Source organism: Zalophus californianus, chromosome X, assembly GCF_009762305.2.
Source record: "Zalophus californianus isolate mZalCal1 chromosome X, mZalCal1.pri.v2, whole genome shotgun sequence".
In the NCBI taxonomy this organism is placed as follows: Eukaryota; Metazoa; Chordata; class Mammalia; order Carnivora; family Otariidae; genus Zalophus; species Zalophus californianus.
In genome coordinates this window covers 95,442,568-95,470,228 of record NC_045612.1, presented here as the reverse complement: position 1 = coordinate 95,470,228, position 27,661 = coordinate 95,442,568, and the positions used below count along the sequence as shown (strand labels likewise).

Genomic DNA, 27,661 nt, shown 5'->3' with positions numbered 1-27,661 from the left:
AAACGTCCTGGAATTGTAAGAACTCCAGGAATAATGAAATTAGATGCCCCTATATGGTAGGTAAGCAAACCTATAATGAGTCTTGTAATTTTCTTATCTACCATACTCAAATTAAATGATTCATTTTCTATATAAAGTTCCCAAAGATAGAGAAATGCTGAGAACGTAACAAAAGGTAGTCTTCAGTATTTTCAAATTTTCCTGTGCTTTACTCCTCCTGGATTCAAAGCTAAAGAGGCTTTTTTTAAATGAGATTTGACAAAATGCTAACTCCAACATATTCAGACATGCCAGAACCTGGAGGCTTAAGGTTTGAGGCCAACAGACTCACTCCTGCCCTGTTCCTAGGTTTCAGCCTTCTCCCAACTAAATCTTCGTGACGGTGTTTCCTATAATGACAAGGACAATGAGATTACTCCCCCCTCCCAATTTTAACTCAGAATACTGTGATGCTATTTCTGCCACATTTGTACCATGTGACAGTGGTTTCTCCATAGCAGATGACAAAAAATACCTTGCTTCCTGACCCCGTAAGAAAAAAACCAGCCATTAAATTGGGACTTGAGCAAGGCATTTAGCAAGGTCACTCATAATATTCTGTAGTCAAGAAAAAATTTTATGTAGGCTAGATGATTGTACAATTAACATGATTCATAGCTGGCTGAAACAACATACGCCAAAAGGTGCTAATTAATGGACTGATATCAAGCTGAAGGAGCTTTCCAAATGTTCCACAGCACTTTGCCCTTTACCGAGTGCTGCCTTTTGCCTATTATCAATAACATGGTTGAATATATACAATAGTTATCACATGTATGGGTAAGATCTGAATACATTAGAGCAAAAAATTAGGACCTAAAATATTGAAACTGGTTGGAGTAATGAGCCAAATCTAATGAGATAAAGTTTAAGTAAGATACATATAAAATTCCGTGCTTCGGTCCAAAAAGATCTGCCCTGCTCAAGAATGGGATACACGAGATTTTGTTAACCAGCAACATATGGAGGTAGCTGTTATAAGTCCATTAGGGCACCTGGGTGGCTCAGATGGTTAAGCGTCTGCCTTCGGCTCAGGTCATGATCCCAGGTCCTGGGATGGAGTCCCGCATCGAGCTCCCTGATCAGCAGGGAGCCTGCTTCTCCCTCTGCCTCTCTCTCTCTCTCTCTCTCTCTCTGTCTCTTATGAATAAATAAATAAAATATTTTAAAAAAAGAAGTCCATTAAATGTTAGGCGGCATTGTAAGGAAATAGGTATTTGTTGGATAGTGTAGAAGGAACATTAGTTCTGGCAGCAGAGAAGTAGGTCAAATCCCAGTCCTGTTACTTTGGTCACTTAAACTCTCTGATCCTTACTTTCTTCTCAGGGTTGTTGTAAAGTTCAAATGCATTAGCATGTCTAAGTTCCAAGCACTTATGTGCAATAGAGACGACCTAGAAAGTTACCACTGACAATAAAATAGGTGGCCCCGCCACTCCGTTTAGTCCTAGGAGATGGTGCTTGGGATGAATTCCAGGTGGCACACTTACAAGCACACCAGAGCTACTTGCAGAGACTGACCGGCATGGATGAGCACCTCAGAAGCGAACCTGAAGAGCCACGGTAGCAACTGGGGGTAGATGGCTGGAAGAAGATTCAAGGGAGACAGCGTTTCCCTTCAGATATGGGATGGTGTGTGGCGTGGCCTCCAGGAGGGCTCCAACGAGGGACAACTAGTACGGGGGGATGGAAATGACAAGCATGTGGGCCAGGGTGACTACTTGGTGGGGATGTTGGGAGTGATTTCAGTGTAAGTGGACAGTGGGAGGACATGCCCTTGAACAAGAGTATGATTGTCCTGTTTCTTGGACACTTTGCATGAAGTGGTTCCTTCTAAGTTCTGCCTCAGAGTAAACCAGAATCTCCACTACCTTGGCTTGGGCTGGTTTCTAGCCTTACAATCAATTACACCACCTGCTCTAGAACTCTAGGCTGAACCTCTTCTCCAATCTGCCTTCTCTTTGCCTAGTTGACTCTTGCTCTCTCTTTTGTTTACGGATTTCTGGCCATTTAAAATGCCACCATTCCCAACTCTTCAAAGGACACAGTGGAAGGGGTAATTTGTGGACACTTTGTGGGAAACGGGCCAGCAACGCATGATTTCCTGGTTGCTGAGGTTAGGAGGTAAAGTGCGAATTAAGAACCGGAACTTCAGAGCTCCAGAGTCGGAGCTGTGGACCAAGAAGCTGGGGTGGGCGCCAGACCCCAGACAAAGCTTTTACAGACTTCAGCGTCTTGGAGAGGAAGCAGAGGCCCAGGGGCCCCTAGCCTTGAGCTTGTTGGCCTACACTAAGTACTCAAAAGTTGTTTGCTCCCGGACGACTTACTTTGTTTTCCGGAGGCAAAATGAAGCCTGGGCAGGTGGCTCAGCATCTCCAGCCAGTTCCAGATCTCGACTTGGGAGAGTGCCTGGGGCAACCAGAGAGGCTGGCCGCCTTGGGCCAGGCCAGGGCCCGCCCCGCTCCCTTCCCAAGTGACCCCAGGGAACCATTTTTTTTTTTTTTCCCAGCAGCGAGTGAGGGAAAATTGACTGCGCGCCAGTTGCCAGGGACGCGGCCGCCAGTTCGGCGCGGCTGGGGTGAAAGAGGACTCTGGGGGGAGGGGGCTGTGGCTTCTGACTGGCTGGGGCGCGAAGGCTTATTTGCATAACATTCTCAGACGGCACCTGATTGGCTGAAGCTGGAGGGGCGGTGGTGGGGTGATTCGAAGGGCCCGGAGCACTGGCCCCGGGGACTTTTTCGTTCCGGAGTTACTCGGTGGGCGTGAGTTGTTGCGCTGGCACCCGGGAGCTGAGGAGGCCCGGGTTGGGAAGTTTTGCAGGCAGGTGCACGAGCCATCTCTCTCTTAAAGTATTTAAGAAATGTGAAAGAACAGGGATCGGAATCAAGAACTGGAGAATGGAGAGGGACCTCGAGACCAGAGGAAGGAAGGAATCGGATGGGGGGGGGGTGGGTGGAGGCCAAAAAGAAGGCTTTAGGAGCTTTCTTCCAACCTGGGCCTTTTTGCTGGGATCCCTTTGCTAGATCCCTTGGAGTTCCGTTTTCTGCGAGTTATCACACCTTGTTGGAACTGGGACGAAGACAAAAAGAGGCGGGATTCCAGCTTTTAATTAACTCAATCTGAATACCAAGTTTTCATCCAGAGGCATACGTACTTAAAATATCAAGAGGATCTGTAATGCGGGACAAATATGTTTTAATTAACGGGAGGATCACCTACTGGAAACTGGATGTGTGTTTTTCTCGAGTTGTCCTCTTGCAATGCTCTTTGTGTCTCATTGGTTGTAAAGATTTAAAATCGATCTGGACCGCTTTTGTACTCCACTGCTGCCTAAGCACTAGGGGAAAGGGTCTGTGGCTCATCATAGCACATTTACGCGTTTTTAAAGTTTCTGATTCTTCACATAAACACCTCTTGGCTATGATGAGGTCCTTCAGTAAGTACAATTAATCTTTGGAAAGTAGCTTCTAATTTACATAATTCTTACATCCACTATCTTATTTAACCTTAACCAAAATTGGGTATAGCCCCTGGGAGAAGCTCCATTTTATTTATAAGGAAACTGACTGTGGGAAAGTTTCTAAGTCTCTATGGGTGCAAATGGGAGGATGAGATTATCTTCATGCTTCAAATTCATATAATGATACTTTGTCCAACATTCTTCTTTCCATTGATCCCCCAAAGACTGATAGGTGAGCAGATAGCATTATCCCAGTTTTATCAATAGGAAAACATGGGCTATGATCTTGCAGAGCTAAAAAGGCCTGGAACTGGAGGTCCCCAGGCTAGACTCTGTCTCCAGAGGTCCACAGGTCAGTCCTCATTGCACCAAGTCTGATTGTTTGCTGTGGAAAAAATTTAAATATACACCGTTGAAGTGAAAGAAAGAGGGAAAGAAATAAACTCCTTTATTAGGTGTCTCTCTCTTCTTTTGGCACTTTTTTATCCTGTGAGAAGACACTATAGTAAAAGCACCCCTGAAAGGTTTTAGGGAAAAGCAATTTAAAATTAGAAACTTGAGTCTTATTGAGTTATCTGTAGTACTGTTGGAGAAGATGGGCCAGTGAAGGGACATGACAAGGGAAGTGAGATGGTGAAACAAAAATAAATGAAAGCAGGCTGTGGTCTGGAGTCCCAAAGTGAAATTTAAGGTGCCACGCTCTTAAAAATTAAATTCAAAGATTCAGTACATGACTTTGGCCCTATTCAATGACCCTGTGTTTTAAGAACTATCTTTGGAAAGGAACATTTCAAACTCCACCCCCCACCACCACCAAAAAAAAAAAAAAAAAAAAAAAAAAAAATTACTGCATGCCTCCCAGCTTTTCTGTTAAATGATGAAAGACACCCAACACCGGGCCTAACTACAGTCACCCTCTCCTGGCCCTTTGGCAGCCGAAAGGCCACATGGCCAGGGCTCAGCAGCATCTCTGAGTAGCGGGACTTGGACAAAAGTCAGGAATTTGGCTACTTCTCCCCATTGGCACATATGATCTCTTGGGAAAACGCGCAGATCAGACGGTGGGTTGCTCTTCATCCCTGGCAGCAGCTGTTACAGAAAAGATTGAGAAAGACCCGGCCTGGATGGAGGCAAAAGGCTCCGAGGCTCCCCTCCCCCAGCAGCTGGCCAAGCTCAGGGCCACGGCGGGAACACCACGCGTCCACGTGCACCAGGCATGCCCAGCCACCCTTCTTACGTAAGAGCCCTGATACGGAGTTGCGGCTGCTGCTGGTCCCTTTTCCCCGACGGCTAATAATAAACGAGTTCGTAGTTTCTGCGCCACGGCACTATCGATTCAGGGTTGGGGGCTCCGTTTGCAACCAGGGTGCATTTCGGTCATCCCACTCCGGGAGCGTGTGCCTGGCCCACCCAAACCAGCAGGCCAGCCCGCCCTCTGGCCGGTCCGGACGCCGGCATCTTTGCCCGCTCAGTGTCCGGCCCTCCCCCAACTGGCCTGCTCTGCTCTCGGGGCTGGCGGGGTGCGGCTGCTCCCTCCCTCCTCTGCCCTGCCCTGCCCTGCGGGGCCCGGGGCGGCCCGGCCAGGGCGCCCTCCCTCCGCCCGGGTATCAGGCGAGAGGCGGAGCTGGCCCGGCGCGCCCCGCCCTCGCTGTAGAAGGGGCCAGGAGAGTGTTACTCGCGGTCATCCCGGCCTGGGCCTTTTATCTTGGCGCTGCCGGGGAGGCGGGAGGAGGAGACACCGGGGGTGGCCCTTGAGCGCCGGCGACACCTTTCCGGGGCTCTATAAATTGAGCACCTGGGATGGGTAGGGGGCCGACGCCACCCCAGCCGCCCGCAGTCACAGTCCGGCCACTGACCGCAGCAGCGCCCGCAGGCAGCCGCCGCCAGCAGCGGGAACGCTGACCTACCCAGCAGCAGGGGACCTCGAGGCGCAGCAGGAGGTGAGTGCCCCCGCCCCATCTCTGCCCGGTCAGCATGGGTGCTGGGACTCAGGCTTTTCCGAGGGAGACGGGGGCGGGGAGCACCCCTTCCTTCTCTCCGCGGCCTCGGCGGGCGAGGAGGTGGGACCGCGGGGCTGCGGGGGGAAGCGCAGGGTTGCGGGAGCCCGCGGGTCGCCGTCCCGGGGGAGTCGGCACCGGCGAGGGCGCTGTGCGCGGGCGGGGCCGCCGGACACCCCCGCCGTGTGAGTAATCGCTTTCGTTCCCGTCCCCCCAGGCAGGCCCGGGCTCGACCCCGCGGACCACGCGCCGCCATCGCGAGCTTCCGGGCGCCCAAGCTCTGAGCAGCCGCGGGTCCCGCAGGGCCCGGCCGCGAGCGAGACGAGAGTTGGAGAGGGCGGAGCAGGAGCCGGGAATCCCGGCGCTCCGGCTCTAGCCAGGCCCCCAGCGCGGGCCTCGGAGAGCGCGTGAGGGCGGGCAGCCCGTCGCCCCAGCCGGCCACCCCGTGCCCCTGCGTCCTGGTGCCCCGGCGCCCGCGCGGCCACCATGATGCAGATCTGCGACACCTACAACCAGAAGCACTCGCTCTTTAACGCCATGAACCGCTTCATCGGCGCGGTGAACAACATGGACCAGACGGTGATGGTGCCCAGCCTGCTGCGCGACGTGCCCCTGGCCGAGCCCGGGCTGGACAACGACGTCGGCGTGGGGGTGGGCGGCAGTGGCGGCTGCCTGGAGGAGCGCACGACCCCGGCCCCCGGCCCGGGCAGCGCCAACGGCAGCTTTTTCGCGCCTTCCCGGGACATGTACAGCCACTACGTGCTGCTCAAGTCCATCCGCAACGACATCGAGTGGGGGGTCCTGCACCAGCCGCCGCCGCCGGCGGGGAGCGAGGAGGGCAACGCCTGGAAGTCCAAGGACATCCTGGTGGACCTGAGCCACCTAGAGGGCGCGGAAGCCGGCGAGGAGGACCTGGAACAGCAGTTCCACTACCACCTGCGCGGGCTGCACACTGTGCTCTCCAAACTCACGCGTAAAGCCAACATCCTCACCAACAGATACAAGCAGGAGATCGGCTTCAGCAATTGGGGCCACTGAGGCGGGACGCCCGCGGCTGCCCAGCACCCTTCCTGGCCCCATCTCTCACCTTCTTTCCCTCAAAGCTATTTTCTTTCTGGCTGTAGGGCGCGATGGGCGATGGGCGGACTGCAAAGTTGGGGGGGGCTGCGTACGTGCAGGGGGCGCGGCGGGGCTGCCTGGAGGAAGGGGCCTCTTTGCGAAGAACAGAGGAAAGTGGTGGCGGGAGTCAGGGTTGGGGCCTCCTCCCCCTCTCCCGCAGTGGAGGGGGGGGCTGTGTTCTACGAGGGTGGGAATGGGACTGGGCTGACGCCCTGCATTCAGCCTGTGCCTTTCCTGGAGTTTCTTTTCTGTTCTTTCTGGAGGAGATGAGTCGAGAAGGGGCCATGCCGGGGCGCGGCGCTGGGTTGCCACACTTGGGAGCGGCGCCCAGAGCTGGGCGCTGGGAAAGGCGGGGCGCGCAGCCTCCTACCGTCCTGCCATTGGGCTGGTGGAGGCCGCAGCGTTGCTAGGATTGCATCAGTTTTCCTGTTTGCACTATTTCTTTTTGTAACAGTGGCCCTGTCTTAAAGTATTTCCAATCCCTTCCTTGCTCTGAAACTTCGTCGATTCCATTGTGATAAGCGCACAAACAGCACTGTCTGTCGGTAACCGGTACTATGAGATTAATGATTTTCTGTTACACTGTGTAGTTGTCCTGTGGCACCTCTACCCCAGCCCTTTCACGCCCTCCCCGCCCCCACCCCAGTGTGTGGAAGCTGGCGCCGTGCCAGCTCGTACGAAGCTTGCCACTCAGCCAGTGAAAATAATAATGTTATTATGAGAAAGTGGACTTATCCGAAATGGAACCAACTGACATTCTATCCGTGGTGTACATAGAATGATGAAGGGTTCCACTGTGTGTCCTATGTCTTAAATTTATTTAAAACTTTTTTAATCCAGATGTAGACTATATTCTAAAATTAAAAAAAAGCAAATGTGTTAACGAGACTCGGCAAAAGTTTGTTGCTTTTTAATCTGTCCATGAATGGCCTAGCTAAGTGAAATAAAAATAAATTCAATTGCTCTTTATTTATTTATTTATTTTTTTAGCAAAAGAAAATGTTATTTTCTCTCTGGTATTTCAAAGTGGTGGATAATCATCTCCATAAGGATCCGGGTTTGTTTGGGATGTAGCTACCAACGAGATTCACTACCAAGCTTTTTATTAGTAAGTCAGTACCCGGTAGGCCCACACACCTCAACAAAAATTCGTAGATAACCAAAGTCATCTGGGAAGGTACATATATTTTTCAACCCCCTTGGCCAGGTTTTCACAGTGCTTGATTAACATTCTGAACTTTTTAAGAAGCCCAAGCACACACTGAAGTGTTTTTTGAGGCAGAAAAACTCATTTTAGGGGCAGAAATTTCACTTGGCTACTGAGAAGTGAAAAATCAGAAAAGAAACTCCGGCTAATACAGGTGCATGCGCCTTGCAGGTCTTTACTTACAAGACTCTCAGGTGGATCTTAGGAGATACTGAAACGTGTTATAATGTGTGCCGGGGCCTCTTTCCCTAGTTCCCAGGGAACTGCTAAGTTTTGTTAAGCAGTGCCCAGCAATGCTTCCGGTTTTTCGGTAAGCCAGCGTGCACCTGTGGACAGCAGCACCTGTGGACGGCAGATTGGAGCCAAGCTGTAGCAGGGCCCTTGGGAACACTCCTTAGATGCCATTAGGATGCTTTCCTGGGAGGGTGCTTTGCATTTTCTTTCTTTCATTATTTGTTTAGGGGGAAGTAGTGTTGGATCAACTTCAGTTTTTAATCTTGAAGTCATGACACATCTCTCAGCTCCTAGAGCTTGAATTTAAAATACATATAATTTTGCAGTCCCAAAAATAAAATAAATTAAAAGCAAAACGTTTTTTGGTGGTGTGGGCAGCTCAAGTCTATTATCAGCTTTTAGCAGCAGTGAAAAAATGGGGAAGTGTCAAGACTGGGGTGCCTGCCTTTGCCAGAGAAAGTTAATCATTGATATATAAAGATAAGGAGAACAACACCAAAAGTAAGGTATACAGCCTCTTGCTTTGTATTCCCTTTAAAATATCAAAGTGTAAACAACAAAGAAGGGAAACTGCAGAGGCCACGCGGTGGAAAGAAACACCAAGACTTTGGAGCCAGAAAGTGGTGTGTTCAAATCCTCTTGTTACGACTTACTAACTAGGAGTATTCAACCATCCACGCTTGTTGCCACATTTGAAAGTAGGCATAATAACTACAATGCTTTCTTCGTGGAGTTGCAGTGAGGATTACATGAGCTGACATATATAGAATGATGCTTGGGAGTTTCTTCAGGCACTACTGAAAAGGGGCCTTACAGGTTTCTCTCTTGCTCTAAATGTTGGTTCATGTCTCCGTTGACCCCCTTGCCTCTCTCCAGGAACATATGAAGCATGGAATGCATAATTTCAGTTACATCCTTGAAACAGCAGCTCAACTATTTCCATCCTCAAAATCTCAAGGGAGAACCTGAACTCAAAAGCAAAAAGTCATAGTTTGAGCAGATAATTTGCAGGAGTTTTAGGAGATGCTAACTGCAAGCTGTTTTCAGGATGTTCTTGTGGTATACAGAATACAGATAGCAAAACCTAAACTGTACATGGTTACCAATTTTAACTGCATTTTGGGAAACATTCCTTCATGTAAGGTTATTTTTATACATAAATAATGATTCTGACCTAGGAGTAATAACAAGCACTGTTAAAGAGGATTGGGTTTTTTTTTTTTTTATGAACCAGTGAGGTTTCCCAGCCCCCCAAAGTACTAGCCCACAGATAGTGACTACTGTTTTATTCAAGATCAGTTTATGAGACAAAACAAGGGCAAATCATGAAAACTTTAAACATGTGGACTCTTGGATTGGTCTCTTAAAATTAATTATTAGTCTTCAAAATTTCAAGCTTAAAAATAAAATAAAATTTCAAGCTTTATGTAATTTCTGTTCGAGGCTACATTGCTTTAATTAATGAGATAATTTAAACTTAAAGTTATTTATTTTTTTCTTTTAAGGTCGGGTCCGATTTTTTTTCTTTTTTTTTTTTTTTAAGTAACTCAAGGAAATTATAGAAGGCTGTTCTTGAGTTCCTCTAAACACTTTATTACAACTCCAGTTAGTTCATTTGGAGCTGTGTAGACCTTTCAGACCGACCTGGTCAAACTTCTCATGTTATTTAAAATTTGGCTTAAAATCAGAGGTAAAGGGATGAGTGACTATTTTCAGAAGGTCTTTCCTGAGGAAGCTCAAAGTACTGGACAGATTTTAAAAGTTGCAAAGACTGGGTGGCACCTCCCTCAAAGAGCTCCTAAGGTTGTGTCAAAGAGCTCATGGGTGCCTGAAGGTGCCCATCTCCGTGGAGGCTTGTGACCAAAGGGAAGGCACGGCTAGATGAACCAGGCAAAACGGAACAGCTTAGAATGGAATTGATTACCCTCCAGATATTTACATTTGATGCGATTTTCTACATCAAAACTGCACACCGAAGCCTTTGAGAAGGGCTGCTTTTGCCTCTAAAAACCAGCTTTCTGCTTTGCTCACATGGGGTTTTTCATGTTGTACATTTACACAGTGTTCCTTAGTGGTCTGGCCTCATTTACTCTTTCTCTGAACCTGAACTCAATTGTTAGAAAGCAGCTGGGATTATTATTGTTTGGACCGACTTGAAAACTAGCCCACTGTTAACAATTTTTTAAAAAAATGAAAGTTATTGTCGTTTGCATATGCCCCATAGATTCCCCTTATTTGTAGTTGCCAAACAAAATTCACTGGGGCATCGTGTCTCCCCTCTGCCTCCCCCCCCCCCCCCCGCCTTCTCCCCCTTAGTCTCTGGTTCTCCTTGCAAATTGGACACAGTTCTGGTGGACTGAGGCCTCAAATCTTAGAGTCTACCTTTTTCTAAAGGAAACTATCTTTTTTATGGGACGTCTAGTACATTGATACCAATCATTACATCCTTGTTTGATTTATTTGGAAGAGTTTTGAATGAAATAATGACAGAGGGGATGTTTTCTCTAAAAATTTAGAGGCGATTTTTACCCCCAACAGATAAAAAAAATCTGGACCAGAGGTTCACGAAAACTTTAAGCATGTAGACTATTGGATTGGTCTCTTAACATTCATTATTAGTCTTTTTTAAATTTCAAGCTTAAAAATAAAATAAAATTTCAAGCTTTATGTAGTTTCTGATCGAGGCTAAATTGCTTTAATTAGCAAGATAATTTAAATTTAAAGTTATTTATTTTTTCTTTTAAGGTCAGGTCCGAATTTTTTTTTTTTTTTTTAGTAACTCAGGGAAATTTGACGGGTGTTCTTGAGTTCCTCTAAACACTTTATTACATCTCCAGTTAGTTCATTTGGAACTGTGTAGAACTTTCTGGTAAGTGGTGGAGATAATGATCGTCTATTACCAATAACCATTTCTGTATCTGGAAGCCAATACCATTCTTTGCCTTATGCAACGAGGGCTCCTTTCCTGGGTCCCCCACTTTCGAGGGTCCCCCATGATTCCTGTAAGGCCTTGTGACTCCCCCGGGGCAAGGAGTCCTCAGAGCCAAGGGAATGCCCAGAGCTTGTGCCCCTACTTCTAGACCACACTTGGGTACCTGGATTCCCAGAGTTCCTTGTCCAAATGTCTCTCACCCCCTTCAGGGGACTTCCTAGACATTGGCCCTGAGTTTATTCTCCCGGTGGTGGACATGCTTGGATGGTGGACAGGGCTTGGATGCAAACTGGGTTGTCCAGAGATGGAGCTTGGGGAAGAAGATAAGGGGATGGAGTGGAGATGGGAGGTCCCCTCTGGGTTTCAGGAGGGACAAAGGGTTTGAAAGTCTGCAGAAAGGAAATTAAGAGGTGAAAGCAGCTCAAGCCTTAAGATCTCTTCCAGCATTGGCAAATGAGGATTCTAGCATTTTCCTTTGTGTTTCCCACATTCCTCAGGAGCCTCCCTGCTCCACTGAAAGAATGTTATTTAATTAATGAAATGTTGGTTAAGGAGAAGGAAAACCACATCTGTACACAGAGCTTTTCCAGCTGCTTGCTATTCAGGGCTTGAATGGAGGTGATTATAGCAAATACCCAAACTGATACGCCTTCTGCCTTCCGTAAAACCACGCAGATTTCGCCCCCTCGAATTTTCTTTCATCTATTTGTTGCTGTTGTTGTTGTTGTTGTTGTTTTAATTACTGAGTTGGCTGTTTTCTTGTTAGTGTCAAAAGTCTTGGTCAAGTTAAAGCACAAAACTAATAGTTGTGTGCATCGGTCTAAACAAGGCCCGCTAAAACCACAACTGTCTCATCAGTCCTTCCTGTTTTGGCATTCTCTATATTAAGAGGAACGTTTTTGTTTTGCTTTTTTTTTGTACCTTCCCATAATTTTTCTTCTATTTTTATTACTTCTTTGTCTATTGTTTCAGAATGCTTTGCCTAGCAGTTTTAAAACCTATCTACCTTCAAAAACTCCGAACTGGTAAGAATTTTGATTGGAGAAAGTTTTTATCATTTAGTTGAGACCGGGTCATTGAAGGTAACTTTCTGACCTTGAGCTGTCTAGAGAAAGTGCTTTCCAAAACAGCAGATAAGACCGAGAAAATACTAGCAAAACACAGAGCCCAGTTCTTTATTTTAGCTAAATAAACAATGTTGGGGGTGGGGCGTTTTCGAGACTCTTCTTTTACTTTTGAATACCAGTCTTACTACTGTTGATATGTGCACTTTTATCAACGAGCATTCAGTTAACAGGATGAAACCGAACATGATTCATTTGATGTTTTCAAAGGTAGGAGCTAACTTTGTAGTTTTTTTTTTCCTTTTGAATACCACACTGCTGAGGTAAAGAATGTTGTAGCTTGTGGGTGAGCTCAATAGGGCCAATTAAAACCTGACTACTCTTCCACCATGTTGAAATACCTGACAGAACTTGCTGAGTCCTTGGATAATGGCTTTTTTTTTTTCCCCTTTTTCTTCTTCTTCTTCTTCTGAGCAGACATCTAATTGAGGAGATTTCCTGTTTGGTAGTCAAGCAAAGATGAAAATGAAAGTACCGCATTGTTGGTTCTGACCAAGGTATTTAAAATTTTCCGGTTTTTCACAATGTGATGTTAATTTTAAGCCCTGCTATTTTGTTAATGAAACGTGTGCGTTGTGAAAGAACACGTATGTGTACCATAGCGGCCGAAGTATGTGCAGAATGCGAGGAGCGTAGTTAGTGTGTTTTGGTCATTCAAAACAAGGTGTAGTATTTTGTGACATCTAATTGACATTGCACCTTGTAACTCATCGATGCTTTGAGGGTACAATTTAGCTTCTGTTGTGATAAGTACTTGCTGACAGTTCCTTCATAGCTTAAATGTTTGGAGGGAAAGTGCCAGAAATTTAGATGTTTCACCCAAGTGTTGGGGGCTGGGAGGAATCTCGACACCCGCAGCCCTTTCCAACCAGTGCATTTGGGAGCAGAGGAAAAGGCCTACTCCCTGGAGCCAGTTTAGCCTCAAGGAGAAAAAGGGAGGTGCTGAGACAAGCTGCCGAATTTCGTCTTTCCGAATTTACCAGATGTCACCCCTGGGTCGGCGTGATAAGGGCCGTGATGGAGAAAGACAAAGTGTGTTTCGGGACACTCCCACCCACTGGAAACCTGAGGAGCAGGGAAGTAATCCTCCTCTTCTTCTTCTTCTTTTTTTTTAATATTTTATTTATTTATTTGACAGAGAGAGACACAGCGAGAGAGGGAACACAAGCAGGGGGAGTGGGAGAGGGGAGAAGGAGAAGCAGACTCCCCGCTGAGCAGGGAGCCTGATGTGGAGCTTGATCCCAGGACCCTGGGATCATGACCTGAGCCGAAGGCAGATGCTTAACTGACTGTACCACCCAGGCGCCCCCAAAAGGGGCATTATGTAAGGGGGACAAATCGAATAAAAGGAAGAAGAGACTTTAAACGAAGAGAAGAAATGGAAACGTGGCAGAGAAGCTGTGGCAAACTGCATTTTCTAACAAAGGGTGCCATGTTCTTTCTGGCCCTAAATGCCCTTCCACCGCCTTGTCACCTTCCAGCAATTGGTAGACTCTCCCTCTCCTCACCTTGAATTTAGGTGGGGCTTTGTGGCTGCCTGGTTAAAATATACGTGGCCTTCACTACCAAGGCCAGGCCACAAAGGGCAGCACATCCTCCTGTTGTGTGAGATACATGGTCTCTGGAGATGCTCGCCCTGGGAACCCGGTTGCAATGCTTCGATGAAGCCCGGGCCATGCGAAGAGGTCACATGCAGGTGTCCCAGCTGATGGCCTCAGCGAGGTCACCGCCCACAGCCAGCATCTCACTGCCAACCCTATGACCGGGCCTTCTACTGAGTCTAGCTCCCAGCCTTTGAGCCACTCTGGCCGACGCTGAGTGGAGCAGCGACAAGCTGTCCCCATTGAGTCCTGTCCAAATTTCCAGACTTGCACACAAAATATTTTCATTCTTTGAAGCCACTGTGTGGTGTGTTACCCAATAATGGATAATCGGAGCAGAGACCTTTATCCAAATTTCAGGAGATTATAGAACTAAGTGAAAGCAATTGAAAGGAGAATGTAGGGTGTCTGGGTGGCTCAGTCGGTTAGGCGTCTGCCTTTGGCTCTGGTCATGATCCCAGGGTCCTGGGATCGAGTCCCACATCAGGGTCCCTGCTCGGCCGGGAGCCTGCGGCGGGAGCCTGCTTCTCCCTCTCCCTCTACCCCTCCTCCCCCGCTCATTCTCTCTCTCTCTCGCAAATACATAAAATCTTTAAAAAGAAGTCGAATGTAATTATATAAGACAGGGTCTGTTTTATCACATTTGCCTGAGTAACAGGTTCTAATACACCTAGAACCTTTGGAAATATTCCTCTGATGGCTGGTGTGGAGAAAAGAAGGATCCGAGGTAACATTTTACAGTTAAAGCTCAGCTTGGTAGGCAGAATCATGCACAACCCCAAAGATGGTTGTGTCCTAATCATCCAAACATGTGGATATATCTCCTTCCGTGGCAAGGGGGGAATAAAGGTTGCAACAGGAACGAAGGCTGCTAATCACCTGACCTTCAGATGAAGAAATTATCCTGGAGTATCCAGATGCGCCAATGTAATCCCAAGGGTCTTTAAAAATGGAAGTAGGAGACTGAGTCAGAGTCAGAGTCAGAGTGATGCAGCATGAGGAAGTCGCAATTTGCCCCTGCTGGCTTTGGAGATGGAGAAAGGGGTCATGAGCCAAAAATCAGAGGCAGCTTCTAGAAGCTGGAAAAGGCAAGGAAACAGATTGTCCCGAGAGCCTCCAGAAAGCATGCAGCCCTGCCAACACCTCGATTTTAGCCCAGCAAGACCTGTTTTAGACTTCTGATTTCCAGAGCTGGAAGATAATAATTTTGCATTGTTTTTATGTCACCAAGTTTGTTGGAATTTGCTCCAGAAGCAATAGGAAATGGAAACACCAGGCCTCTAGCATGTGGCCAGAAAACAAAAAGGTTAGACTCTTGACACTTAATGCATTCACTGTCTTGGGCCGGCTGGAATATAGAATTTCGAGCACAACAACTTGTTGAAAACAGTACTGAAAGGTTCTTTTCACCTTCTTTTGTGAAAGAGACTTTATTTTTCTTTTCAGCTCTACTCTTGGTGACGGTAGCTCTGCATAAACAGACAGGAGTCGTGGCGCTGCCACTGGGAACTTAAAGGGCTTACTTTAAATCTAGCAGCCTTCTTTATTATGTATTTTGTGGCTAAGATCTTGCGCTCTTGCTCTCTTCATTTTTATTTGTTCGATTCTCACTTCTTTCCCTTCTAGAACTGTTTTATGACATTCAGATGTAGCATTCATTCCTGCAGCCCCACACCTCATCATTAGTTCTGGTTTTTTTATTGAGATATAATTACATGCAATAAAATGTACCGTACCTAGTTTGAGTTTTGACAAATGCACACACCCGTGTAACTGATACCTCAGTAAAGGTACCCAGAGTTCCCATCACCCTATGAAGTTCCCTCATGTTCCTTTCTGATCCTCCCCTCCCCCACAGCCTAGGCAACCACTCTCCTGAGTTCTATCCTCATCTGCCAGTTGGTCTGCTCTGGAACTTCCTATCAATGGAATCATGCAGTATCATCTGATCAATGCTCTTTGGGGTTCTGGCTTGGAGTCTTTTCTGCAAAATGGGGATACTACCTCACTGGATTAAAAGTAATAGCAACGAACTGCCATTAGGCTCACACTCAGTTACTACTCTGACTGGTGCCAACCTCATGCACAATCTTGTTTTTTTCCTCACAAAGGCCCTGTGAAGTAGGTAATAATATTATTCTCATTTTACAGAAGAGTAGATTTGTCTCAAAGACTGCTTGTTGTCTCCTAGTATCTTTTCTCTCCTTGTTTTCCCAATTTTAGCTGGGAACTTGGTCACCCCAAATAAAGCTATAATTCTCTTGCTTCCCTTGCAGCTAGAGGTGACCACATGACAGAGTTCAAACCAATGAGCTGAAAGCATTAAGTTTCATATATGACTTCTAGGAGGTGTTGTTAAAGGAGGGGAGAGTACATTTGTTCCCTTCTTCTTGTCGTGAAATGGAGCAACTCGGGCTGGCTGGAGCTTCAGCAGCCATGTTGGATAATAAGGTGGCAGCACTGTGTTTAGAAGAGCGGGGTAGGGGGAAAGGGACCTGGGTTTCTGCTCATCATGGATGGCCTACCTCTGAACTTTGATCTCAAAAGCCAGAAATAAAGTGCTATTTTGTTTAAGTCACTGCCATTTCTGTTGCTCATGGCCAAATCTAATCCTACCTAATACTGAAACCAGGGTTTGAAGAATCTGTTATAAGGGAAGCCAAGTCTTCAAGATATGACAACAATTAAACCATAACTTGTAACGATCCTGAAGTAAGTGTTTGCTAGTGGTTAATTCAATATGTTGGCCAGGGAAAGGATAAAAATGAAACCCTTGGGGAAGCAGATACTTTTCTTTTACCTGATTTGTTCTTTAAGGCTTTATAAAACAATGCAACCACATTCTAGACTATTCTGACTATTTAATCTGTGATTTTTCCAGGCCCCTTTCCTTTTGTTTCCTTTTCTCTTCCTTCATTGACTTCATTGCTTATTAGTATATGCACTGATGAGAATTCACACCAGAAGCTTTAGATTCTTGTTAATAACTCTCATAAACACTTTGAAAGCATAAACTCAACCTCAAAGCCATCATTCCTGAATTGGGGCCCACAGGGAGTGAGAAGGCAGATAAAGGAAATGGAATGTTTCCCAACCCCCCACCCCTCCCCAGTGCAGTGTTGGAAGGCAGAATAAACAGGAAGTGGGGTGTGGGGGGAGGAGTAGCTGGGAGAGAGACTCCAAAACAGTCTGCACCTGCTCCACACAAACTCAGAAGGAAAAAAGTTCTAAAACAAAAGGCCCAATCTCTCCCTTTCCCCCTCCCTTCCTTCTCTCTTTCCCTCCTTCTGGGTTAAGGTGCACTGGAATCAAGGGCAAGAGCTCAGATGCGTCTCCAGGAATTTCCAGTCTAACAGGAAAGACCAAATGTAGTAAACAATCCAGCAACACCGAGAGAGATAATGGAGTTAAGCAGGGCCCTGGGAACATGCAGGAGGAAGTTTACATGGAGTGATGCTTCATTTGGTAAATATTGGGCACCTACTATGTGCCAGGTGTTGGGCTATGTGCTAAGTGATGTTAGTGAACATTACACAGTCCCTGCCCTCCAATAAACAGACAAACAGGCAATTACCACACAGCTTAATAAGTGTGATGATAGGTGGGTACACGGCATTCTGCGAGCTCAGAAGAGAGGCTCTTACCCAGGCCTGGGGTTGAGCACCAGTCCCTTGGACAGAGCGGCCTCTACAATGAGATCTGATGGAACAGTGTGGATTTGCCAGGGGAAATGCAGCTGGGATGGATTCTCTGGGGCTATGTCTGAGAGCCTGGCAGTGGGGATGGATGGAGGGTGAGAAATGAGGGTGATACTTAAGCAGAGGTCATATTATGAAGAGATTTTTAAAGCATGCTTAGGATCTGCCTCCTGATACGATGCACGGAGGACACATTGCTTCTGCGATCATTTTGTCCAACATACTCGAATCACATCCAACCGTGAGGAAACCCCAGACAAATCCACATTGAGGGACATTCTACAAAATAGCTGGTTTATGCTCGTCACAAGTGTCAAGGTCATAACAGGCAAAGATGCAGGAACTGCTCCACAATAAAAGAGGTTGAAGGAACAGGATGACTGAACGCCGCATATGATCTGGGACTAGCTCCTGGCCCAGTAATGTCGACAACATCTGTATCTACAACTATATCTCTTTTGTTATAAAGGACATCATTTGTTCAATTGGGAAAATTTAAATAAAGTCTATATACTGTCTTAGAGTCGTGTTAATTTTCTGATTCTGATTATTGCATTGCAGTCATATGTTGTTATTCTCATTCCTAGGAAAATATACCCTGAAGCGTTTAGGGGGAGAGAGGCATTGTGTTTCCAATTTATTCTCAAATGATCCAGAAAAGAGAGAGAGAAGTAAAATGGGGTATCTGGGTAAAGGGTACATGGAAAGCTTTTGAACTATTCTTGCAACCTTTCTGTAAGGTTGAAATTATTTCAAAACAAAGAGTTAAAAGAACCCCCACACTTGAGCATTTGGACTTTATCTGAGGACAATAAGAAATGGTAAGCCATAGGAGGGTTTTGTGCTTTCAGATGAAGCCTCAGGGTGCAGTCCAGTGAATGGTTCAATCTGGGGTGGATTCATGGCCATTTCAGAGCCTCCTGCAAGAATTCAGATGACCGGGGCGGGGGGTGGGGAGCGGGGGGGGGAGGCGCCTGGGTGGCTCAGTGGTTAAGCATCTGCCTTTGGCTCAGGTTGTGATCCCGGGTCCTGAGATCAAGTCCTGCTTCAGGCTCCCTGCTCAGTGGGGAGCCTGCTTCTCCCTCTGCCCCTCTCCCCTGCTGATGCTCTCTCTCAAACATAAATCAGATAAAAAAAAAGAATTCAGATGACCGATGATGGTGGCCTCCAATAAAGCAATGGCAGTGGAGGACAGAAGTGGACAGATGAAGATTATCTAAGAAGTGGAAAGCAGAGGGTGTGGTTGCATGTTTTGAAGCTTATGGAGAGGGAGGAGTCAGGGATGACCTTTGGGATGAAGTGGTTCCGCATTGAGTTTGTAAGATAAGCATGAGAGGCAAAGGAGTAGATTTTAGGAGGAAGGGTTTCAGTTTTAGACCTCAACTACTAAGCCAGCCCTAGCTACATACAGCGTTCCTCGGCTCAGCGGATGGGAACTCCATCCCTCCAGTTGCTCAGGCCCAAAACGTTGGAGGTACTCTTGACTCTTCTCTTTCTCTCATATGTCATATCCAGTGTGTCAGGAAGTCTGGTTGGCCTCTGTCTTCGTAAAATACCAACTACCTGACCGCTTCTCACCACCTTTACTGACTGTGCTGGCCCAAGCCACTATGATACCCCATCTGGATTAGTAGGTAGCTTCTTGGCAGGTGTCTCTGCATCTATCCTATCTCTGTCTACAGTAGCCAGATGGATGCGATTGAAACAGAGCTCCTATCATGTCACTCTTCTGATCCAAACATCCCAAGGACTCCTAATAACTCTCAGCGTAAAAGCCACCATCTTTCCAAAAGCCTTCACGACTCTGCACAGAATGGCCTCTAGTACTTCTCTGACCTTATTTCACCCTCTTCCCCTCGTGCACTCTGTTCCAGACATGCCAGCCACTTTGATTCTCCTTCAACTTGCAAGACATGCTCCGGCCGTTGGACCCCTCCCTCTTGCTGTCCTCTCTTTTGGAATGCTCTTTCCCCAGATACCAATGTAAGAGAAATTTCCGAAATGGCAAGGACTTAAATAAGAGAGTCATTTCTCTCTCTAGTATAAAGGAAATATGAAGGTGACGTGTTCAGGGATGCTCTTGTGACCCCATTGGAGGTGTTCTGCTGGGCCTGGGTGTGGAATGTATGTTTCGAGTTTCTCATATTTCCCATTTTCATTTTTATTTCAGCATAGGGCACTGGTAATGCTTTTTGGCCACATGATATTATCTAGCGCGACTTGTACAAATAGCCCCAAGTGTGAGTGAAGCTTTGCTAAAGAGACAGAAAGGACTCAAAATGACAATAAATTACAGTAATATATTTTCTGAGGTGTAAACTTTTTTGTGAAAGGAATGCATATATAAATTTATCCGTTTTAACAAACCAGCAAGATCAAGGGGTTACAAGAGTTAAAAAAAAAAAAATTAAACACCAGGAGATCATTTCCCGGAATTTGACATATTCACAAAACCTTTTAAAAGTCAGGGTAGGCAAAATATACATATTATAATATCTCCCATAGAGAAAAGACCTTTAGGGATATGCTCCTGCTCGTCCCTACGTGGGTGACAGGAGGAAATGGATTTTTTATGATCTCTCTTTAAAATGATTGGCTTGTTTCTTTTCTTTTTTTTTAGTGTACATAAAACCCCACCCTTAAACCCAAGGCAGAACAAACAGCCAAGGGGTGATGCATAGCACTCAGTGAGGTGGTGGTTAAGGCGGGAAGACTCCCATGTGCCCTGGGTGACACGGCCTGCAGCATTGCAGGAGTGGGGGGGGCGCCCCTTCTTCGGCCAACTCCTGAGTTACCAAGAAATCCTGTTCTGACTTCCTACAAACAAAAGTTCCTTTGGGGGAGGTGTGGTGTGGGTTAGTAGCTTCCTATTTGTTCGAAGGGGTCTTGGCTAAGCAGGAGGAGGCTCCCCAGGTTTGTTCGGCTTAGAAACCCAGGGCACAATAATCAAACCAGAGCCAACACAAATGATTTTTCTAACATTCCAGCTCACATCAAGATTTCCCACGCCAGTACCTCTTTGGGGGACGACCGGGGAAAGGATCGGGAACTTTTCGTTGCAGAACACTGGGAAATAAGGATTGTTCCAAACTTTTCGGCCAGCAGTGATACGGACATTTGGCAAAACACTTAAAGGTGTGCTGCAGACATAGCAAAAGAGGAAGGTAGAGGGTGGGGGCTTGGACACTTCACAGTAGAGAAATGGAACCAAGGAAGATGAGATAGCATGACCAGCGTGGAAGGTACTCCTGATGAGGGCAAGGAGGCCATGAGGAGCAGGGCACAGCTGGTGGGGGACAAGCCTGCTGTTGGGGAGAGGGTGGGAGTCCACGTGCAAGGTCAGAGCCAAGGTCTGTGAGAAGAGAGGTCAGGAGGAGTTAATCTCAACATTTTTCCTCCCAGATGAAAACCACCTTTCAGAAAGGTAGAAATAAACATCTCAGTATCGTGTTTTGTAAGACCAAATGCATTCCCACCTCAGCAAGCTAATTCCTCCTCCAAAGATGTGTTTGTTAATCTGTAGAACAGCCTAATTCTCCAACATAATGCCTGCTAGGAGTTCTAGCCTTTTCTCCAGAAAGGTCAATTCCTTCCTAATGACTCTTCTTTCATGGAAACACACTAGTGTCTGAAGTGGGTTACGGAGTGCTGATGATCATTCCAAGATAAACTGATCGTCTACATGTGTTGACTTAAACATTTTGCCAAAAGAAACCATTTCTTCTTTCCGTACAGAGAATAATCCTATTTAAAAAAGTAAGTTCTTATTTATGTTGGAAATTCCCTTTTCAAGGTGAGCCCATGACTCTGCATTCATGGACGCCATGTCTTGACAGTTCATGGCAACGTGAACATCACTGTCATATCAGAAAGAAACCCCGTGGTAAGTTTTACTTCTTGACTCAGGTGAAAATGGTACCTTTACATCAATGGCAGAGCAATTTATTAATTTTGGTCGTTTTAACAATACAATTATCTGTGCTCAGTCTGAACGTTATGATTTTCAAAATACAGTTCATTTACAAATGCTTGCAGCTATTATATTTGAATTCTATTCAACGTTGAAAGGACATTGTCTTTTGTTTTTAAATCATGCAAATTTAAATGCAGAAAAATAGCCACCATGATATTCAAATCTGACATTTTAATCACCTACGTCAAAGAAGTCAAGGTTCCATTTTCATGGCAAATATAGCTTGCAGACCTTGTTGTTTCTTTGTATTTGTCCCTAGGGTGTATTAGGGGGTCTTACAAAATCTTCACACCAGGAGAGCTACTGGATTTCATACTATCAGGCTGACATCAGAAATGTCCCCTCCTGAGGGTTTTTCCCCTGTTGAAAAGCAGATGATTTTATAACCTTCAAATGCTCACCTGAATAATGGTTGTACCTTACTGAGGGATAGAGTGAGAAGAGACATACAAAACACTGAAAATCCAGATGTGAAAAGAGTAATGTGATGTATGGAGAAGTTGCCAAAATGGTAATCCTGAGTATATGAAAAGGAAACACCCAAGAGATGACCTTATTTGTCCCTTTGGAACAGAAGTGAAATGCCCTGCTAGGAGCCTGTTCTGACTACAGTTGTACCTCACGCTTCTCCTGATACTTACAGATTAAGGTGGCATCTACTCTCTTTAAAGTTAACTCCATTTGTATATACTGTTTTTCCCAAAGCAATTTCTTTCCATTTAAATAACCTCAGCTGCCCTTAAAAAGTCTTGCATGAGAATTAACTTACATATGATCCTTAAACACTCAGTAAACACTAAAGTGTCGTATGAGTGCTTAATCTTACAACAGGGGGACATAAGTCTACCTGAAAATAAAGATGTAAAAGGCAATGCTAAATTTCCATCAGATTGTAACTAAAAAAAAAAAAATTAATGAAGACATTTTAGTATTATAATTCTTGTAAGGTGAGTAGTAACTCCATATAAGACTTTAACAAATGCCTCTAGTCTGATGCTCCCCCCACCTCGATTACTTTGAAATGCGTGAAAACACTCTGATGAAGCAGTTGCTTATACAAATATCTGTGGTCTGTTATTTATGTGTGCATTGAAAGCCAGACAATGGAATTCATGAAAGGTTAGAGCTGAAATGAACCTTTGAAATCTATCTAGTATATTTCCCCTTCATTAGTCTGTGACAGAGGTAAGATTCGAATTTAGGTCTCTCTACTTCTCCATCGTCTTTTCATTCATTATAGAGTTCCTTATTGTCCCTCTTTAAATTATTTAGTTTTTGAGAAAATTAATAATTTTACCAATGCTCTTTTAAAATTTTATCTTTGGATATGAATGTCTAAAATTTGGGAGATATCACTTACCAGCTTCGATGGGAGAGTATGGGAAAGGATCATTTCATAATGCATATTATAAATCATTTTTAAGCCTAAGAAATAGCTCTCTGTGCCTCAAATTCAGGATGCTTATTAGCAAAGTAAGTCTTTACTTTGAACCTTGGAAAGATTTCATTTTCATTTATGAACTCTGTAAACTTTTTCTTCTGTGATGGTCACGTTGAGTCCCTGTTTAAATCAAAGATTAAATCCCCAAACTCACTGTAGGAAAATAAATGTTCCAAGTTTTGGTTGTACAACTTTAAGAAAAATCTAAAGTTCTTTTTTGTTGTTGTCTCATTCAGATCATAATAAATATTTCATTCCCAATCTAATGGATTTGGCTTGGAGGTACCTTACATAGCCATATTGTGATGTTAGGGTTTGGTTTGTTTTAAAAATTTATAGCAATTCCAAGCAGAAGTTAGATCTGTTCTCACAACTGCCAATACCGCAGGCCATTTTCTATAAACATCTTCTCAAAAGAAAAAAAAAAAATCAAACACACATTACCCAAAGAACCAGAGACACAGCTGTTTCTGTTTCTGATCTTGAGAGACAACAACTTTTGCTTGGCCAAGTGCAAGTGAGAAGGGGATTGATGAAGTCTGATCACCTATTCCAAGGAATTCTGCCTGGGGATGGAAGAAAACGGAAGAGGGTGTCTCTGACATCACTTACTTATTTTAATTCAAAACTTATTTCTGAGTGGAGATGAGAAAGCAGAAATAGTGAGAGAATCCATACAGTCCAAAATGAGATGAAGAGCCATTTATTTTGTCTTTCTTTTTTAACGATATAAGCCCTTTGAGTTAAATGTATACTTACCATATGACCTAGCAATTCCATTCTTCAGTATTCATCCAAGAGAACTAAAAACACATGCTCACACAAAGACTTCTACACAGTTTTCTTTTTATTCCTGAAACCCCCATACTGGAATCAACCCAAATGCCCGTTGATAAAGTATAGTAGAGCCGTACAATGGAATACCATTCAATAAAAAGGAACAAACTACTGATACGCAAAACCACATGGATGAATCTCAACATTCTGCTGCGTGAAAGAAGCCAGAGACAGAGGAGAAATAAAGTCTTATTCCATCTATATGAAGTTCCAGAAGAAGCAAAACTACTCTACTGATGTAGAAAAACATCAGAATAGTTGTTTCTAGGGACAGGTAGTGGGATATTGACTGCAAAGGAGCCCAAGAGACTTCGGGGTGCCGCCATGTCTTCGTCGGGAGCAGTGGTTATATGAGTGTGTATCAGGGTTTCTCAACCTTGTTGCTACTGATAGTTTGGGCTGGATAATTCTCTCTTGAGGAGGGCTGTGTTTTGCATTATAAAATATTTAGCAATGTCCCTGGCCTTCATCTACTACATGCCAGTAACACCTTCCCTTAGTTCAGAAGTGACAATTGAGAATGTCTCCTGACATTGCCAAATGTCTCCTGGGTGACCAAGTCACTCCTGTTTGAGAACCACTAGTGTGGTTCATCAATCCTTATCAAGCTACACACTCAAAATGGGTACACTCATTTGATTGTATGGAAATTATACCTCGATAAAGTAAATAAAAATAAGCCCATGGCGGGGGGGAGGGGGGGAAGAGTAACTTGACAGCGGAGAAACCTGACAAGCACTACCTCAGCCAGGTGATCAAGGTCAACAACAACAGCGATAAGTCTTCCTGACAGTATGTACCCTGGATAGGATGTGGTGAGAATTGCACTTCCTCAACACTACCTAAAACAAGAAAACTCTGAGAAACTATCACAGTCCAAAGGAACCTAAGGAAAGACAGGACAACTAATGTAGTGTGGGGTACTGGATGGGAACGTGCAACAGAGGAAGGACAGTAGGGAAAAAGGAAATCCAAACGAGGTTGGGACTTTAGTTAATAAGAATAACATATTGATCTTGGTTCAGTAACGGTGACAAGTGTACCACACTAATGTAGGATAATCAGGGAATCTCTGTGTGAGGTGTATGGGAACTTTCTACCATCTCTGCAGTTTTTTTTCTAGAAACCGAACGCTTTTCTAAAATAAGCGTATCGATGCTGAATTTATAGAGCATTCGGAAATCTGACTTATGTCTTTTACTGTTCATTTCGTTGTTCTTGTTTGTTGCCAAAGACATTTTACTGTCATTGTCAACTATTTGGAGACCTCTGATCTCCTAAATGACCTTCAAATATGCTCAGGACATGTTGGGACTAAATAAGATTTAATTAAATTCGGTAAACATTTTTTGAGCACTTACTATATGCCACACATTGAACTAGTTACTGGGGACATGAAGATGGATGAGATCTGGTCCCTGTTCTCCAGGAGCTCGATGTCTTAAAGGAGGGCACCATCTGGTGTAATGGTGAAGTTATTTATTACAGGAGCATCAAGGTGGAAAATATCATTTTATGTGAGAGTCTTTTCCTCTCCCACCAAAGAGATTGTACTGATTCTGGCCTAGGAATGGCCCAACCCTGGATTAAGGTGGTAAAGAGCTATTTTGAAGAGAGCAATGCAGGTCAACGGGAGGTAGGAGTATGTCTTTGACATGCCGCCATCATCCTCATGATGCTTGCAGTGTTGGCCTGGGGGGCCAGTTGGGAGAGTTTTGTGAGCCATGATACTCGCTTTCTGTATTAATAGCAGAAGAACAATTGTATTCTGCCACACGGGCTTTAGCTGCCTGATTGTAGGCCGACCTGCAAGTCTTCCTATGGCTGTGTTTATACACAGCTGGACAGATGTGTGGAAGGTTCGGGCCAGATGTGGGATAAGTCCCTGAAACTTCTTGCAACTCTGTTTCCTTATCTGCAAAGAAAAGAAAACCTCACACTTCACGGAGTGGTTGGGGTAGGGTAAAGAAAAAAAAAATTCTTTTAATAAGTGGTTAGGTGCTTCACAGATGTTGGTGGGTTTTACTCTCCAGATCTCTGTCTCGTCCTGGGACTAACATGGACACTTTTATCCTGGGCTCCTTTCCATTTTAGAATCTTCCCTAGCATGAGGGAGATGGCATGGCATGGTGATTAAGAGACTTTGGAGTCAACGAGACCCTGGATTTATATCTCAGCTTGGCTGTTTGCCACCTGCACGGAGAGAAGCTGCTCTTCCTTTGCAGGTTCCGGTGAGGATTCGGTGAAATAATGTACAGTTAAGCGCCAAGCACAGTGCCTGGTGGACAGCAAGCCCACGTGATGATGAAAGTTGTTATTTGATCCCTTTTCCTCACCTAAGTTCCCCTGGAATGTAAGCTTCGTGAAGGCAGGAACTTTGATATCCTTCACGGATGTGTCCCAAGCACCAGGAACAGGAGGCTAGCATATAGGGGGTGCTTATGAAATACTTGTTAGATGAATGAATGAATGAATGAATGAATGAATGAATGAATGAAAGAAACTGTGGGCTTTACTTCAGGCCCTGTCTACCACACACACCATGGAAAACACTCTGGTAGGAACAGAAAACTGTGGGCCCAAGGAATAGCTGTGTAAATTTTTAATATCCCAATGGTCCCATTGCCTCGGGCGGGCAGGTGATCCGTTCAAGCTCCCCCGCTGTGGTGGGCTGAAGATGGCCACAAGTTTTTGACACTCCTCCCATCGAGAGACGGGGTCCGGGTCCCTTCCCCTTGAATCTAGGCAGGCTCCGTGACTGCTTTGACCAATAGAATATAACAGAAATGAGGCTGTGTCAGCTTTCAGGCCTATCCTCCGTGAAGAGGTAGCCTCCATTTTGTGTCTCTTGGAAGCTAGCCACCATGTAAGAAGCGGGACCCTGAGACCACCATGCTGTGAGAAGCTCGACCTACATGGAAAGGCCTTGCAGAAGAATATAAATGATATACCATGTGGATACAATGGATAACTGGAATATCAGCCATGGAGAAAGTTTCTAGTTGTGGAGAAAGAAACTCTAAAGTGCGCAGGGACCATGAAACTTGGAATCCGAGGAGCCACTTACCGGTTTTCATCTTCCCCTCCCCTTTGTGCCCAGAAATGAAACTGATGACCTGCCCACTTTGAGCAGAGAAGAGAAAGAGGCAATTTGCCATGTCAATGAACCCAACAATCCCTCTTTGGGGTGACATTATGAAAACGGTGGGCCACAAGCTTCCCATAATACCTTTAATGGCCAATGTGGTAGGCAGCCACCAAGATTCCCCCAGTGATTCTCATCTCCTGGTATTCACATCCTTGTACAGTCTTTTCCCAAGTGAGGAGGGCTAACCCGAGTAACTAATAAGATAGTATGGGAGGCATGGAGTATGGTTTCTGAGGCTAGGGGGAAGTGAACCATCTTGGGAGCAGATCGATCATCCTTATTCAAGCCTTCAAACGAATGCAGCCTGGCTGCTGACATCTTCGAGTGCAACTTCATAAGAGGCTACCCATGACGCAGGAGAATGTATAGCCAAGCTGCTTCCAGATTTTTAACCCACAGAAACTGTTAGATAATAAGTGTTAATTTAAAGTTTGGGGGTGATGTGATAGATAGCAATAAATAAGGTAGCCACTATGCCCATCCATACTGTACTTACTTTTGTTTCTTTGCTAGTCGGTTGCTCTGTTCACTCAGGTGTAGCTTGTATTTGGAACTCAAAGCTTTAACGACATTGTTTTCTGGTTCTTTGGTGTCTCGGGAAACTATATCCTGTTCTATTGGTAATCTGTACTCCCCTTAATGGTAAATAGACCCCACCTTGTCACGTGCCTTACAAAAGCCAGGCTCTTTGAGGTGGTGACACTTACAAACCAGCCCAAAGTCCAGAGTTGTCTAAATGGACCCATGTCTAAATGGAACGATTATTACTACTATTCCTATCTGCTGTGTGCGACTCTAATTTTGAAAACAAACAAAAATGTTATTTGTATGGGGAAATCCATGCTGAGACTC

General features: G+C 45.2%; 2 protein-coding genes and 1 long non-coding RNA gene across 3 annotated transcripts; all 3 read left to right on the top strand.

Annotated features, from left to right (window-relative positions):
* Window positions 1-2,812: 2,812 nt before the first annotated feature.
* On the top strand, window positions 2,813-5,255 carry LOC113931372. The gene has a single exon (XM_027609282.2). It carries the CDS (start codon window positions 4,528-4,530, stop codon window positions 5,251-5,253), a length of 726 nt encoding a protein of 241 aa, XP_027465083.2. The 5' UTR covers window positions 2,813-4,527; the 3' UTR covers window positions 5,254-5,255.
* Window positions 5,219-7,583, top strand: MID1IP1 (MID1 interacting protein 1). The gene is made up of 2 exons (XM_027609283.1): window positions 5,219-5,438; window positions 5,713-7,583. The coding sequence occupies exon 2, from the start codon at window positions 5,982-5,984 to the stop codon at window positions 6,531-6,533; it is 552 nt and encodes a 183-aa protein (XP_027465084.1). The 5' UTR covers window positions 5,219-5,438; window positions 5,713-5,981; the 3' UTR covers window positions 6,534-7,583.
* A 4,375-nt stretch (window positions 7,584-11,958) lies between these two features.
* LOC113930160 lies at window positions 11,959-13,189 on the top strand. The gene is made up of 3 exons (XR_003522475.1): window positions 11,959-12,012; window positions 12,529-12,608; window positions 13,095-13,189. It is a non-coding gene; the product is annotated as an uncharacterized LOC113930160 (long non-coding RNA).
* The last annotated feature ends 14,472 nt before the right edge of the window (window positions 13,190-27,661 follow it).